The 16,302-nt window shown below is 43.1% G+C and overlaps 1 protein-coding gene across 1 annotated transcript in view; it reads right to left on the bottom strand.

Moving 5' to 3' along the window:
• Positions 1 to 15,386, bottom strand: part of TMEFF1 (transmembrane protein with EGF like and two follistatin like domains 1) — a 122,550-nt gene extending 107,164 nt beyond the window's left edge. The window contains exon 1 of the mRNA XM_051610264.1: positions 15,137 to 15,386. Coding sequence (XP_051466224.1) covers positions 15,137 to 15,386 — 250 coding nt within the window. The remainder of the gene's footprint in view (positions 1 to 15,136) is intronic.
• Positions 15,387 to 16,302: the final 916 nt, after the last annotated feature.

Genomic DNA, 16,302 nt, shown 5'->3' with positions numbered 1-16,302 from the left:
TTAAGAAAAAGGATTTATGTTAAGCACAGCCATAATAAAAGAGCAAATCTAAGTCCTAAGATTCAAGAAGATTTCTGAATTAATGTTATTAGAGCAAATGCAATTTTTATATCCTTGTGCAATGCTAGACAAGTTGTTCAGATCAGATTTTCCAGACATATTCACTAATTAGGTATTTCTCACTGTTCTTTTCTCAAAGCAATTCAAGCAGGATGCAGTAAGTCACATCAGTGGAAGCAATTCATTGAATACATCAAATTCTAAGAAAAAAAATCCAAGTACCCTAACCCACTGTTTTCCTAACATCAAAGTTTTCACCCAAATTTACAGTCTTATTAACACCAAAAAAAAGTGTAAAGCAGTTGTCAAGCTAATCTGATCCATGATTAAGTTTTACAGATCATTGAAAATGCATTCAAAAATTTACAAGTTCTCTTCCTGAGGTGGGACAATTCTAAACAGAAAAGTTATACGAGCAAGATTATTGTAAGAATATTTACTATAATGTCCCTAACGTCTATTCTCTTCATTCTATTTTTCTAATATAAGCTTCATATTAACCTTTTAAACAAAATCATAAATTCCATTGTTATGATACAGTTAAGCAAACAGTATATAGCAGGGTCAATCAGAAAGAAATGAGCAATTCTGAGAAGTAGGCTTAAGTGCAGAAATAATGACCAAGGAGGCTAAATGCTACGGGAGATCTCCAGCCACGTGGATGACAGTCAGCATTACAGTCAGCATGTATGACAAGCTCTTTTACGTGAACATTACCTTTCTACTTAAAAGCACACAAAAAACTACCTGCTTCTAAGTGAGTTACGGAACTTAACAAGATACAGGAAATGAAACATCATTGACTTACAAATGTGAGTTACCTAACAAACAAAACAAAAAAAGCTGTTGGAGTATTTGTCTTTTGAAAGATTTTATTGCCAGCACTGAGTGCTCTGAGAGTACAGACCTTTTCAAGAAGGAAACAACACAGATAGGCTTCAAAACTTAATTAGAGGGAATTACACCTCCAGGTCCCCATAACCCTGCCAGTCTATGTCAAAATGAAGAATTTATAAAAATATCTTTAGTAGTTACTGATTTCAAATGAAAGCTGAAGTATTTTTTTTATTTTCAGAATATCACATAGAAGTTAATTTCAAGAAGAGAGCATTTTCCATATAAGAGAATAAAACACAACAGTTAAATCTGGTAGTTTCCAAATTAATACAGAAACCTGCCATTTCCTCTTGCTGTTTGTTTTCATTACGATCCCTTAACAGATAATAATATCAGATAATAAAAATCATTGCAGTGCATTCTATGGCACACATACATATGTAAAAAAAGCATTAGATTCCTATTTTGCATTCAGAGAAAGGAAATAAATTAACTCTTGGGTACTATACCTGAAACACAAGCAATATGAATGGCGCTGCAGTATAATTAGGTTTGCATAAACCCTCTCCACCAAACACCCATACACTATGCTATTTAGGGATAGTTTTGAAAACCATAATTAAACAGTCAGAAACCCCCTGGAAACGTAACATAATAACCAGCAACACAGAAGTCATGGGAAGAAAACAAACAAACAACCCCCTGGTTGATCTTTCAGGTTTCTTAATGAATTCTGGTAATTCCAGTAACTTACAGAAACCAGAAAGGACCCAAGCCACTAGCTCCGCTCCTTTCAAACTTCAACAACTATATTATGCTTCTAATAAACAAATCACCACCAAGGAGCTGCTCAGCTTCCTGAAATACATTTGCCACCCATGTGTGTGTGCTTGTCAGCTAAATCTATAGCTAGTAATTCCTCTCTGCCTGCTTGCTTCTTCTTACTGAACCACAAGAAGAAAAGCAATTCCCAAAGCTTCTGCTAACCCCCCCTTTTCCTGCCGAGGATTTTCAGGGGCTGGGAGTTCCTAGCCAGGCCGGGGCGCAGCACCCATGCAGCAGGACATGCTCCCCTGCCTCATGGCCCCTCACGGCTGTGGCTGTCGCAGGTAGGGCTGGTGGGGCCATCAGGTTTGCAGGGAACTGTGAGAAACGTTTGTGGCGCCAATGAACAGGCCCACACAGATCCTTCAGCGAAGCACAGCTTATTTACACTCTTGCAAGAATGGGTGACCTAAACAAGTAGGCACACCCATAGGAAGGTGAATAACGGTTTATATTCCCTATTCCTGACGCAAAGTTCCTTCCCCTGTTTCCCCACTGGCTGGGTACTCCAGGGTTTACAGCCTATCCGACGCTTCTAATTATCCTATAAGTTTCCCGCCCCTGTTTACACATTCCATTCTAGGAGTTTACTTTTTAAGCTATTATTCTGACCTTTCTTGCCCCCTTGGCTGTCTTCCCAATCACCAAAATGATCTATACCTACTGGTGTCATCCTGCCCCGAGGAGCAAGATATAAGTGACTTTGTTCGGTCTTATCTTGGCCATAAATCCTGCTCCATGTTTGGATCCCCCAGATGGAGCCCAATTAAGTCCCTCAGTTTCTTGGACCATAAACCACCCCAGGTGTCATTGGAATGTGCAGATATCTCACTTCTCTTAAACAAGCTATTATATTCCTAACACTAGGGTATATATAAAAAAACCCCAAGAATATGCTTCCAACACTAGGATGTGAAAACAACACTAAACCCAACACTATGCTTCTAACACTGGGATGGAAAAACAACACTACATTTCATATCTAACAGAACAGATGAACTCCAGCTTACTTGGAGCTGACAGTATCTCAGGAGCCCACCACACCAGCAAGCACATAAAGCCACTCAACCAGCGATGCCTGGCATTTTGGACTGAGACACAATCCTTGTTTAAAGGACAGCAGGCCACCTCTCCTCAAATATATTCATCCATCTCCCGGCCCCCCGCTTCCCATCATGCCACTCATGCAGTAGGAAGCAGGTGGAAATTATTCACGGTTCCCTGCTGGGGATTCCCTCAGCAAATGTAAGGGCGGATTAGCCAGCTCAGGAGTTGTCTTCCCTGCGGCTCCCGGGCCGAGGAGCACAGCTAGCCCACACTCTGCCAAAACATGCCTGGTGTTAGCTGACAGCACTTCAGGGAGACCTCCTAATTGTCAGAAATTAGCTGCTATTACCTGGTTTACAGCAGAGAATGGAGGAACTTTGACTCGTTGGCTCTCATTTTACCTTCGCCTAAACAACCATGAAGGACGTGGTGGCTTTGCCAGGTGCTTTGCCAGGTGCCCTCCAACAGCAGGCCAAGTGAGCCAGGACTGTAGCCCCCTTCCTCCCCCAAAGTACAGTCGGTCAGGCACAGGGGACATGGTGAGGAAAGGCACAAAGCAGAGATCACAGACACGGTATCACCCCGGCCAGGAATCACCTTGCTGCTGTGACACTGCTAGGCCTGGCATCATCGCTAATCTGAATTTAATCCACATTTTCTGTTCAAATGCAGGGCCACAGCCTCAGTCAGCCATCTTTAACAGTGTTGTGCATGTCCCAAGTGGCAGAAAAAATACAGTCAGCAAAAATCTTCATACATATATGTGTATATATGTGTGTGTGTCTATGTATTTATAGCTAGGGGGGGAAAGCCCTACATGTAAATATGCATGCCCTTTGTTTCACACACATAATACTGAAGAGAAGTAAAAGGCTAATTTCAGCCCTGAGATACACAAACGCTGACTGAGGTACAGATCCTTTTTTTTTTTTTTTTACACCCAAGCTGAATTTGATTAGCAGTGGAGCTGTATACATTCAATCCAGCACAGCATCAGAAACTAATTTTACATGCCTGGCATAATTTTAAGGTAAACATGTAATTGTGGTTTGGAGAAATGTAGGCAACTGAGTCCATCACTTCAAGACAGGCTCAGCTTCAGCTCCTATGGAAAATAATTGTTTCTACATCTCTCATCTGTAAAGCTCCATGAAACTAATATTTACAGGTTCTTACTGCTTACTCCCTATACAGATAAATCTGCTTTTCACAGGGACCATGATCTAGGAGCTCTTGTTGATTTTAAGCAATGGTTAGGGCTTCTGGAAAAACTCCTTAGGCAGTGGGCTTCATTCTACTGATTAGGCAGTTAGTCAGACCATCAGCTCATTTTCCCTGTGTTTTTAGAAATATTTATCCAGGAATCATTTGAAAAACACAACCCAAAACCCCAAAGAGGAAATAGAAGTGAATGAAGGACAACTTGGGGACCACATCTGCATGATGCACAGAGACACTTGGGATTTTTGCTGTGCGCTTCACTAGCTGTTCACCAACTTACCAGTCCCCAACTCCAAGAAAAAAAAGCTAGTATTGGTATCTTATAATCTTTCATTAGATAATTCTGAATGTACTGCACTATGACTTTAAATACCACAAAAATATCTATTACTATAATACAGAATACTAATAAGCAATTCCTATTACAGAGAGCCAATGTATTTGGGAAATAAATGTGAAAGCAGTGACAAACTTCAGCTTCCTAAATTAACTCTGATTTCCAGATTTTTATATTGAACTTCCTAATCACTATGCTTGAATAATATTAGGGTTTTGGTATCTAACACATTGCTTTAGATTGTGTTTATCAAGTGTCTAATAAAGCAGTATGTTTATCGCCTTTGTTTTCTGGGTGAGGAGTCTTTTATTACAGTGTAGTATCTTTTTGTTTTAATACTGCTCTGCAGCGGATTGCCAGCTCATTAATTTTTCTGCTATAACACTCAAATCCCTCTGCTGATCAGTGTGCTGGATGATTGATTCCTTGCTCTCAGACTAATTTTTTACATTGGACTGCATTTACCATCTGGTAGATAAATCATCCAAAACACTCAAATTCAGAGTCTGGTTCCAGTGATCCTCTTTGCTTGCTCAGCCAGCAGCAGGAATATCTCCTGCAAATGGGGAGATTGTGTTTTCTCACCTGGATAACTCTTCTGTATTATAGACAGAGGTTTTAATAAAGAGCATCCAGATAATTATATACCTCTTCTCACTTACAAAAAAACCCACAAAAAACCAAACCAAACCAAACAACACAACACAGCTGTTGTGTTTTCCAGACAAACCTTTTGTTTCATCTCTACTACAACCACTAGTTTCTGACACGAAAAAGTATTTCTTACCACTCAGAACCAATTTTGCACATTTCAAACACATATAACTTTTTTTTGCAAAGGTGTTTTTCTTTGTAGGTGTAAACATCTGCCCAACCAAAGAAAAAGACATCCTTTGCAGTTGAACAGAGAAGAAATGCAACAAAATAAATTGCCTCCTCAACCCCTGCTTCATATGAGAAAAAAAAAATCTATAATCTCAACAGGAGTCTGCCTATTCTATTTTCACTTTTATAACCTTGAAATGATACTTCCATAAAATTACAATTCCAATCAAGACAGGGCAAAGAAAGTGCCTCCCAGAATTGTCTAGGTAAACTTCTTTGAGAAACGGAGGATGAAGGAAACTCTGCTGGAGGGACATGGTGCTTTAGGAGCACAACAGCTCAGGGGCCCACCACTGTCCATGGTGGAATGGCTCCGGGGGGTGCCTTTCTTTAGGCTTTCTAAGGATTTTCTGCTGCTCTCCTCTGCCCTAGAGAACCCATTTGGCACAACACACTGACCTCTGCCTCTCCCAGAGGGATCAGATAAAGGCAGCACACAATCAGAGTCAATACTAATTAGCAAAATGTAAACATTTAATTAGATAAATGCTTCCCTGAGTTTTAGAGGAACAAATTGCTATCCAAACACATTTTAAATCAAACTTTCTATGGAAATACCTGTCAAAAACACTGTTTGAACTTTATCCATCAACCAGCTAAAGACCTTATATCTTGGTCTTATATTTTATGGACACCCTTAAGGATTATAACTTACATTTTCAAAAGCACTCATTTTCAATGCCTAGACTATTTTGGGCATTTTTTGCATATGCATTGACACTTTTACCTAACCTGTATCTCATGCTTTTATGCTGCTTTTTTAAGATTCTTGTTTGGCTTACAATTTTAGAGGAAATTTAGCATCTTTTGCAATTGACACTTACCTAAACACTCATTCTTTGCGGTCATATGTGAAAGAGCTTCTGAATGGGAGAGCAAGTAAAACTCTTGTAAGGTACAACAAACTCCTCTCTGCTTCATGTTTAAGCATTTCACCATTGCTGAAATGTATGTGTGTTTATAGAAGATTTTTTACAGTCATACACAAGTAGACGTGACAAGATGATTTCACTGGGGGCTGTGTGTTTCTTCTGCCATCATCATATGCAGTGCTCACGTTCAGTTAGTAACGGAGGCCAGTTAAGCAGGATTTTTTGGTTAGCAGTAGGTGAACGCTGAAATGTGTCAAACTCCTGAAGGCGGATGGAAGTGTGCCAGTCTGGGAATAATCGGAGCCGGATCTGGGCTGAAGTAATTTGAGCTCCTAAAGTTGAACATTTCGTTTTCATCTCACTGTGGTGATCCAGAGCAGATTAACTGGAGTTTGCATAGACCCAGCTCTCTGGCTTGATGAGCCACCCCCATTCACCCCATCTGCTTCCACATCGACCCCTTGAGATTGGTCTGAGACACAGGAGATGCCCTGGGGCGTTTCAGGAACCCGGCTGTTGCCTGCCAGCAAGCCAGGCAGCTGGAATGAGGCTGTGTATGGAGGCTTTGTGACAAGGCAGAACCAGATTTCAAGAGGTTTTGGCCTCCAGACCAGACCTGAGAAGAATCTCTTCATGTCCTGCACACTCTTTGTCTGTCAAGAATATTGTACCTGCCTTCTTCTTCAGCTGCACCCCATGGGATGCCCTTTGTGTCTTACAAAAAGCACAGAGTTCTGCACCTCTCTGAGATATACAGGAACACAGCAAGGTCTCAGCCTGGTAAGAAACGGGGTAGGGGAAGAGCTGGCAGCTGCTGAGAGAAGCCAGGTCCCTTCAGAAAAATTACTGACAGTTCTGTTTAGTTCCTGATTTTCTTCTCTTTCATTTTCATGTTTTCCTGCTGGTCTTAATTAACACTATTTTTGAAGCGTGGATGAGGATCCTGCCAGCTTGAACAGAGTTATATAATGTGGGTGTTTCAAGACTGTAATTGCAACTAAATTTATTTTTATAATACTAAGTCGAAAGAGAGGTATTACAAGGATTTAATTTTATTTTGAAGCAGATCCTTTAAACACTGTTGCTGTAACACATAATCTATTATCAGAAAAGTCTTGTCTTTTCAGTACTTAGAAATTGGCTACTATAATGAGAATTTAAATTATCCTAAAATAATCCCCGGTCTGCTAGTTAAACACCAGCTCCTCACAAACTGTTTTATGACCAGTGAGACAGTTTTAGAGCAACTTAAAAAAAATGAACATTGATATCAGTGTAACATTCAATTATTCTCTAAAATAGTGAAACTCACATCAGCAATCTACATATGCAGATGCATGCAGAGCTCGGTCAGTCTCCCAGCTCACACTGTGAGAGGTCTGGGGATGTAACTGGGTCAGCAAGAACAGAGTCTTCTAGGTACTCTTGTAGCAAAGAGCTCCACTGCCTTCTTGCTCCCCGCTCCAAAGAAGAAAAAATTCCCTGGTTAAGAATCTGTAAGTGTAAAAACTGAGCTGACATTTTTATTTTTAAAAAATAAACAAATAAATAATTTTAAGAACATATGGCCCATAAATTCCACATATTTAAATAACTAATGGCACAATTAAACATCTGGCTAATAATACCAGATAAAATAATTCTGCTCTCAGATCCCCTTGAAGACAGCTGTTAACTAAATTAACAGATTTAAGGTTCTCCAGGAAAGTTCTATTTCATCAGATCACAATTTTGATTGTTGAAGTTACCCCTAACCCAGTTTTGTCTGTATCTTCTTATCCTTTTCTGGAAGAAAAATATCACAAAGATATTAGACCCATTTTGCCAAGAAATGGCTTCATAAAATAAAATCTGCCATGGATTTATTTAGTCAAGCAAGCCCTTCTCCATACACTTAGGAGCTCCACAAAATACAGCTCTGCTCTCTCACACTCTCTTTTTCTTCCTATATTTCTCTGTTTCTACATTGGTAAAATGTCAAGATGATCTAAGAATCTTCAGCAATTAGATTAGAGAGGACTATTTAGTTTATATCACATTATTTAATTTTAATTTTCTTATTATGTAAAGCTGTTCCCAGGATACAGTGATTTTTTAAAGAATAATTTACAAAAAAAACTTCCTTAGTCTTCAGGCATTCACTTAAAAAATGCCAACATGTTCTCTACCTCCACTTCCATTTCACAGCATCTGTAGGGACTTATCATGGAGGATAAGCAGCAGTATAGAGCCAGAAAAATACATCCTTTTTTAGCATTCCTGGTGCTCAGCATTTTTCCTTCTCCAAATGTTACAGCTACTGTTATTCTGGGAGCTACTGCCACTACCTGCTTTGTGGACACTTGCCAAAGTCTGACCACAAGTTGGAAAAGTCTCAAGTGCTTTCAGTTGATGGATCAATGGTGGAACGGGATAATCTCTTTATAGGCAAAAGGTAAATAAGAGCCTCCTGTCAATATCTGTGGGATTCTCTGCCTTCATACTTCCCTATGCAAAAGACCTTGACCACTGCTTTTTTTTTTTTTTTTTAATTCCAAGTAAATATGAACTCTCCCCTTTATCCAGTCTACTGTCAGCTCTAGAAGAAAACCAGCAGGCTTTTAAGTACAAAATACTTATCAATAGCAAGAAAAGGGCCAGACTGCTCTTAATAAAGACACTTCTTGTTTTCACTCTGAGAGGAATTATCAGAGAGGTCTTGGTACAGAAAGAATGGTTTCTTGGCAATACTTTCCACAACAAACATATCTCCCCTTTTCCCCCTATGAAGAAATGATAAATAAATTTTATTCAATCCAGTCCCTTCAGTCAAGCCTCAATTGCTCCATCACGCTACTGGTTCACACTAGTGACAATGATGGAGTGACACCTGTTACAAAGACAATTTTCTGCCATTCTGACTCTTTCAATTCTACTTTAATTACCTTTTGGCTCTTTAATCAGCATAAGAATCAGTATTGCAAGGACATTTCATGTCTAGAAAATTACATAAAAGGGAAACAAATATGTGCATGTTACTGTCTGAGGTTTAATTTATCTTTTTAAACATTGTTTTTACTTTTTACTCACAATTGATTTATATTCATGTCTCAAAGTGATACGTAACCTGACTGGCTTTAGATCATTAACTTCAGAAGTTTGATTGGGACAAACATGTATCAGTGTATTTGGCTTGACTGTTACAATTCATTTATGGGAACGTAAGTCATAGTATCTTAGACAAAATAAGCAATTATTCTAGTTTCAAATACCATTTGAGATCACGTTTACCTATGCAAACAAACAAGATGTGTGTTTCTTAAAACAGCTAGGCTAATTTACTTGAACCTGTATGTCTCTTCCATCCCCTGCCTTTACATTCTTGCTGATGTGGCTTCATACATTTAGCACATATTGTTTTGGCCTTGTGTAACTTAGAATGGTGCATAAAAAAACAACCCTCACTTAATCTTCACAAAAAAACCACAAAGGGCATGTCTGTTCCAGCAGATAAGCACAGATGAAAGGCAGTCTTGAGGCCACATCTGATTCTGCTTCACAGAGTCCCCGCTAAGCCCAAGAACAAATCAAGGCCAAGCTCCAGAGGCCAGCAGTGCCCGAGGTTTATATCCTCCCAAATCCATGTTCATGTCTGCCACATGGATTGGGCACAGGCAATGCCAGGGGAGCTACATGCTTGAGTTCAGCTCTTCCCTGTCACAGCAGGGACAGTCTGGACCCACGCGTCAGACAACCCATAAGCCTAGTGTGAGAAAGACTGTACATAAAACTCATTTTGGCCAACTGATGCGTAAACTCGAGTCTTCACCTCACAGCATATAGGTATAGATGGAAATAGCTTTAGACCTCTTCTTAACCCAATGAAAAAGGTGAAGTTTTCAGCTACAACAGCTCATGTGTAATAGGTAACACGCCTTAAAGTAGTGACAGTTCATCCTGGCTTGAACCCTAGAACTGTATTTTCCTAATAAACAGAGACAGCATTTTTGAAAGCGTGCCTTGTACTCAGTGCTGATATATCTTACATGCTTCTGAGAAAGAAACCTTTGCAAAGATGATTGAATAATCATCTCCCTAGGAAACTATTTCCTTACACATTTAGAGCTTGTGCTACTATATACTCGTTCATGCAGGCTTTTAGCACTTCTACAATTCTCATTGTCTCATTATGCCACTGTCACACTCTTCTAGAAGGAAGCAGAGTTAGCAAAAGCAAGAGCAATGTTTTAGCAGAGATGTTTCCTGCCAAGGGAGTGTATTCCAAGCACTCCCCTGCTTTGGTTTGGCCCCCGTGACCTCAGATTTTGCTGTTTCCCACCATCCCCAAAAGCTGTCAAGAACTGAACAAGAACGCACCACTGGTAGCGCACACACAGAATGCAGAAGATATGTTCTTAATTTCTGGTTCTTGTTTACAGCAGGTACAAATATGTTACATACATTGTATCGAAGTGCTACACAGACAAGATTTGAGCAGATAATTCTTTTCTTGAAATATGCATGCTGCTAGCACTGGTATCCAGCAATACTAAGCTCGAGGATCCCTGCTACAGGGTCCAGAGAACAGACTTGATGGCATCGAACAAAGTAACGGTATCAGAGAGTCCCTTGATTGAACAGCCTGCATTGCACATGAAGGATATGCAGGAACAAACCCTGCAGGAGATGCTGAGGAAAAAGTCTTGCAAATTCTGAATGAGACCATGTTTGTTGATGGTGAAAGTAGATAGCAGCAAGGATGAGATAAAAGAGGTATTCTTTTTCTATGTTACCACATGCATATCCAGTAACAGTGACAATAGCCATACTTTAAATGCACTGCTCACTTTGGGTGTGCACAGTCATCAATAATTAATGTGTATTTTTTCTTCTGTTGTTATAGTACACAGACTCGTGATCATGTTCCTGAATGTTCCTGCCTTATCTGCATTTAAACTTGACCTCCTGTGCATGTCTTGCTCACCTTCTGTGCCCTTCCCAGCTCTTCTTCCTCTAGAACTCCATTCACACAGAGGAAAAACAAAAAACTTTGAAAACAAAAGCATATGGATGTGACCAGTTCTTGCTGCCTTTGTCCATATTCTGTGAGTTGCTCCCACTCTCAGCTGTCTATCTTTTACCATACTGCTTTCTTACTCCTTTCTGCTCATGTACCATTCAACACCTTCCCCTCCCATCCCTCTTCAGGGCTCGCTCTTGTTCCTCAGCCTTCAGATGCTTTTGTCCCACTGATGATGTCTATCCCTCCCTTGTCATTCTACCACATTTTAAAATACGAAAACACATGAGCTTCGCTTGTGTTTGTTGTACTCCCCTTGGCTCACCATATTATCTGCTTCACCTCTCTCTTTTTTTCTACTCTTTCCACATTTTCTGTTTGTCTAATTTATTCCATGAGTTATTTCAGGGCAAAAGCAATTTCTCTAAAGTATCCTGAAAGTTAAGATAATGTGTATATGGTGAAGGATGGCTCCCCTATAGCTTTCTCTGACATTCTCTCTACAAATTTACAACCTTTTTGATAGTTGTACTTCCATGCTCAGTAAACAGTCCGTCATAGACACAGCCATCACCCTATCACAGGATGGATTGTTTCCTTTGTCCCTCCATCCCCTTCCCTCTCCCTCATCGTTGATTTCCATTTACTTTTATCTACAAACTATTTCAGCCATGTTCCAATTTTGCAAAATAAAAGCATTCATCCCCCTCAGAACAGGAATTCTGTGAAAGAGAAGGTGTCCTTAATTTTTCCTTGACCTCATTCCATCTTCAATAAGCTATCTCGAAATAATTTTATCTTTACTCGCTTCACTTAAAGAGGATTTAAGAAACCAGGGGCACCATATGGCCTATGAGACTCATAGGAGGTGTGTGGAATCATCCCAAGCAAGCGCATTTTATCACATGAAGGAACAGCAAGCTGAAAGGCTTACCAACAGAAATGTATCACTGTTAATAAAAATCCCAGGCGTACAAATCCAAACCAATGCACTGAGCAATGTCTTTTGTTAAGTCTGTGTAGCTCTCACCAAAGTCCTCAGCGTTTGGTCAGTTATGATCAAATTACAACCTTGGTGGCTGCCACATGTGCAATTGGAGTGTATCTCACACCAGAGGTTCAACTGGACTGAAACTGACACTGAAGATGCCTAGGTGTGTGTCTCTGCAGAGTATCAGTGAATTAGGAGCTCATGAACTAACTGCACGCTATACTTACCTTTACACTCAAAATGCTTAGTAACCCCTTGTAGTTCATTGTGTCCTTTATTAAGGACACCACTATCTTACAGCCTGAGCAGAGAAGCAAGCATTAAACCACCCTACTCACAGACAGTCAGCGACTACCAGAAACATTATGGAAGATAACGGCAGGTAATGCTGGGAAAAATATAACTTCTCTAAGACACCAACCCTAAAATTCTCTTCTCCAGAAAGAATGACCAACTTGTATTTTACCACATTCTGGGTAAAATGGGGCTATTTCAGTTTTTCTAGCTTAGCGAAGTATGGATTGACAGATGAGCAAACACATACAAGTCCACATTGTCAATTAACTGCAGATACATCTTAATTCTCTGTTTCCTGCTCTAAGCACTTGATTATACGTTCTTCCCTTGGCCAGTGATGATTCAATTATATCATAACTTAACAAAAGACTGAACTGCAATGCCTGTGCCAAAGGGGCAGAATCAAGGCTGAAAAAGCTGTCTTAATTTTCATGTTGTCTGCTCGTGTCCTCCACCTTGCAATGTCCTTTTGCTACAGCAAACTCCTTCTTAAGCAGCATACTCTGGAGGAAATAAGGAGAGGAGTTCAGCATTTCCTAAATCTTTAATGAAAATATAAAGGTAGCTACAAAATCTAGTGAAGAGAAAACATTACAAGGAACTCAGGAACTGTCCCAAAAAAGTGTAAGAAACTGTTCCAGGGCAGTAGGTCAACCTGATGCAAATATTAAAATCAGACAGGAGACAGGAGAATTTTGCTTCTCTGAGTGTGGAGAGTAATTTAGAGACATTTCTTTCTTCAAATGTTTGAAAAAGAAGTAGTAACAGTCTTCTGAAATTTAACTTTTGGTATAAATAGCAATGTATATGGTATCAGTCCATGGAGAAAGTTGCTAATGCCAACGTCTGGCCCCATATGCAAATATAGGAATCTTGCAGGGAGTAGCTTATCCAGTAAAAGTTAATGAAGCTATGCAGAGGTAAGTGAGGGGAAAATCTGTCCCAGATAATACTTTGTGATATTAGTTGATTCAAAATTAATGTTGAGAACTGAAATGCTGCCGTTTTGCATGACACAGTTAACATACGGCAGAATCTGACTACTGCATTTTTAAATGAAATTTTCTTTCCATATTTTTGTAGTTATGCTAAAAACAGTGCCTGTCATATGTATATGTAGCATAAATATTTGCTCCTGTCCATTTTCAGTAGGACCGAATCATTCTGAATGTCTTTGATACAGCATATGGTTTTTCTAATTCCAGGTTGGAAAGCTGTCTGTCCCTGACAGCTTCTAAATAACGGTATCCATGAGTTCCACATTATCTTAGAAACTTCCTCGTATATTTCATCAGCCCTTCCATATTTAATCTCACTGATTTATGCACATGCCCTGGTCTAATGACCCACATGTCTCTGATGGGTAAGCTGCTAACGCCAGTGACACATTAACCTATTAACCTCTCTTTTAAAATAACCATGATATTCATACAAGTAGAAAGAAAAAAGTCAGGCAGTGGTGGAATAGCAGCATTTTGGTATCACACACTAACACAGTAGATGTGTAAATGGCCTAAAATAAAGAACAAATGAGCACATCAAGAGCGAATAGCAGCTAGATGGATTAAATTGCAAAATCATTTTGCCACAGTTTGCTAGTCTGCCAATTTGACAGCCTGCTTTAGCAACGTTACCCATATTATAAAGTGTAATTGGGAGGAAGATCACTATTCCAAGCTTTCTTCACAGTTTGGGGACCCTAGCCTGGGAGTTACCGAGAGCTCCTTCCAACGAAAAAAAACTGCCTTCCAAATCCTGCTGAAGACAATGGGAGCTGGGGCGGGGGAGGCTGCGAGCACAGGGCCAGGACCGTTCATCACCTTGGAGAAGGCACTTTGTGCGGCTCTCACTGGCGGTCCTGGCAGGGGAACAAACCTGCCGGTTTAAAAACCAGCAGGAGGCACACACAGCAATTGTTTCGGAGGAAAAAAAAAATAAATAATTTACCTTTTCTAAACATTAGTTTTAGGAGAAAAACAAGTTTTCCTAACAAACTGTAAACTTTATATCGTATGTATTTACTTTGTTCTACTTTAAAAACACCACATCCCTCAAGGTGTAAGAAAAAGTGCTGCTGTCACCCCAAACCAATTCTCCTACATTGAAACTGTACTATACCAGCATACACTTATGCATAGGACGGACAGGCATAACAAAGCATTCTCTCATGCAACCAAAGCAGGAAAAAACCCTTTACAAGCCTATCCTGGGCACATCACGGAGTGTTTCGCTGTCCGCACCCCCCCCCCAGCGTCAATCTGCAGAGCAACCGGCAGAAGGACCGAGGAAGCGGCTGCCCCGGCTCCGGGCTCTGGGCTGCACACAACCAACAGAGACAGCCGAAATACAAACCAGCCCGTGCGAGCGCCGTGCGGGGCTGCGCTGGCGGCTGCCTCCCGCCTCTCCCCCCCCCGCCTCCCGCAGGACGGGGATGAGGATGGAGCGGCCGGGGGATGGAGCGGCCGCGGGGCGACGGGGCGGTCTGCGCGCAGCCCCTCCCGGGGCGCACCTGCCGGCACGGCGGCGTGAAGGGAACAACAAAAGCCGAGAGAGACGGTGGCAAACTCCTTCCTTTCGGCGGGGAGCCCTCGGAGACGGGGCTGCGCCCGGGGAATGGGGCTCTCTCCCCGCCGCACCCGGGGCCGCTCCTTTGTCTCCCGCCGGCGGCAGCGCCGGGCCGGGCCGGGGGGAGCCGGGGGCCGCGCTCAGCCCCCCACGTGCAGGCGGGGGTGGGTGGGTGCGGGGGCCGGCGGGGCGTGCATTACCTGAGCAGTTGATGCCTTTCCCCTTGCCGCCGCCCTGGCACTCGGAGCCGGGCAGGGGGTGGGAGGCGCGGCCGGCGGGCAGCGCGGACAGGGCGAGCACCAGGAGGGCCGAGGTGTAGCACAGCGCCAGGGGGGGTCCCGCTCGCAGCAGCGGCCGGGCGGCGGCCGGGCTCTCTCCCAGCATGGCGAGGGGCGGCCGAGGAGCAGCGCCGGCGGCAGCGGGATGGAGGCGGCGGCAGGCCCGCAGCATCAACCGGAGCCCGCGGCGCCGCCCGGGCGGGACCGTCCTTTCTCCGCCGACCCGCAGCACACCTTCAGCATCCCCGCAGGCACCCGCCGGAGCCCGGGCGCGGGCAGGGCTGGCCCGGGCGGTGCAGCGCGGCTCCCCGCAAGCCGGCGGTGCGGCGGCCGCCTCCGCGCCTTGCCCGCCGGCGGGGCCGCCTCGCCCCGGCCGCGCTCCTCCTTTGTGCGCGGCGCCCGGCAGCGCCGCCGCTCCGCCCGCAACAAAGGGAGCGGAGCCCGGGCGGCTGCTGCTGCTGCTGCTGCTGCTGCTGCTGCCGCCGCGGAGGGGGAGGAGGAGGAGGAGGAGGGGGAGGAAGCACACGAAGCACACGTGATGGCAGCCCCCTCCCTCGGGACCGGAGGGGAGGTGAGGGGCTTCTCCTCGCTCGGCGGGCAGGGCGAGCGAGGGCGGCAGCGCAGGCTGGGGAGCGGCGGGGTCGGGGGGAGGAAGGTGGGTACCGCCGAAAGGGGTGCGGGGTGAACGACAGCAGAGCGGGTCCCGAAGGGCGGCGAGGAAGGAGGGCCACCAGTGCGTCCTGTGTGATCCCCCGGGATGGTTTTTTTACTCGCTAATGAGCTGGCGTGAGGGGGGTTGGGGAAGAAAGCAAAGAGACCGTCTCTGTTATTGATTAATTGCAAGGGTTGTGTTTAGTTTTTACTGAAGAGAAGCCCAGCACGCACAGCGGGAGCGTTTGTGCCAATCCAAGTAATGAAATGCGTTGACAGTGAAGGCAGCGACTTTTCTACCACTGTGCTTTTATTATCTAGGGTTTTTCCAGTCCCTTACTTGGGGATGCTCCAGAGGGTCAGAAGCACTGCACAGGTACAGCGTGCCAGGCACATATGTTGAGTGCAGACCCTCAGCATCTTACTATGTGGCTGAA

This window comes from Apus apus, chromosome 2 (genome assembly GCF_020740795.1).
Source record: "Apus apus isolate bApuApu2 chromosome 2, bApuApu2.pri.cur, whole genome shotgun sequence".
NCBI lineage: Eukaryota > Metazoa > Chordata > Aves > Apodiformes > Apodidae > Apus > Apus apus.
This window is presented reverse-complemented; position numbering and strand designations above follow the sequence as displayed.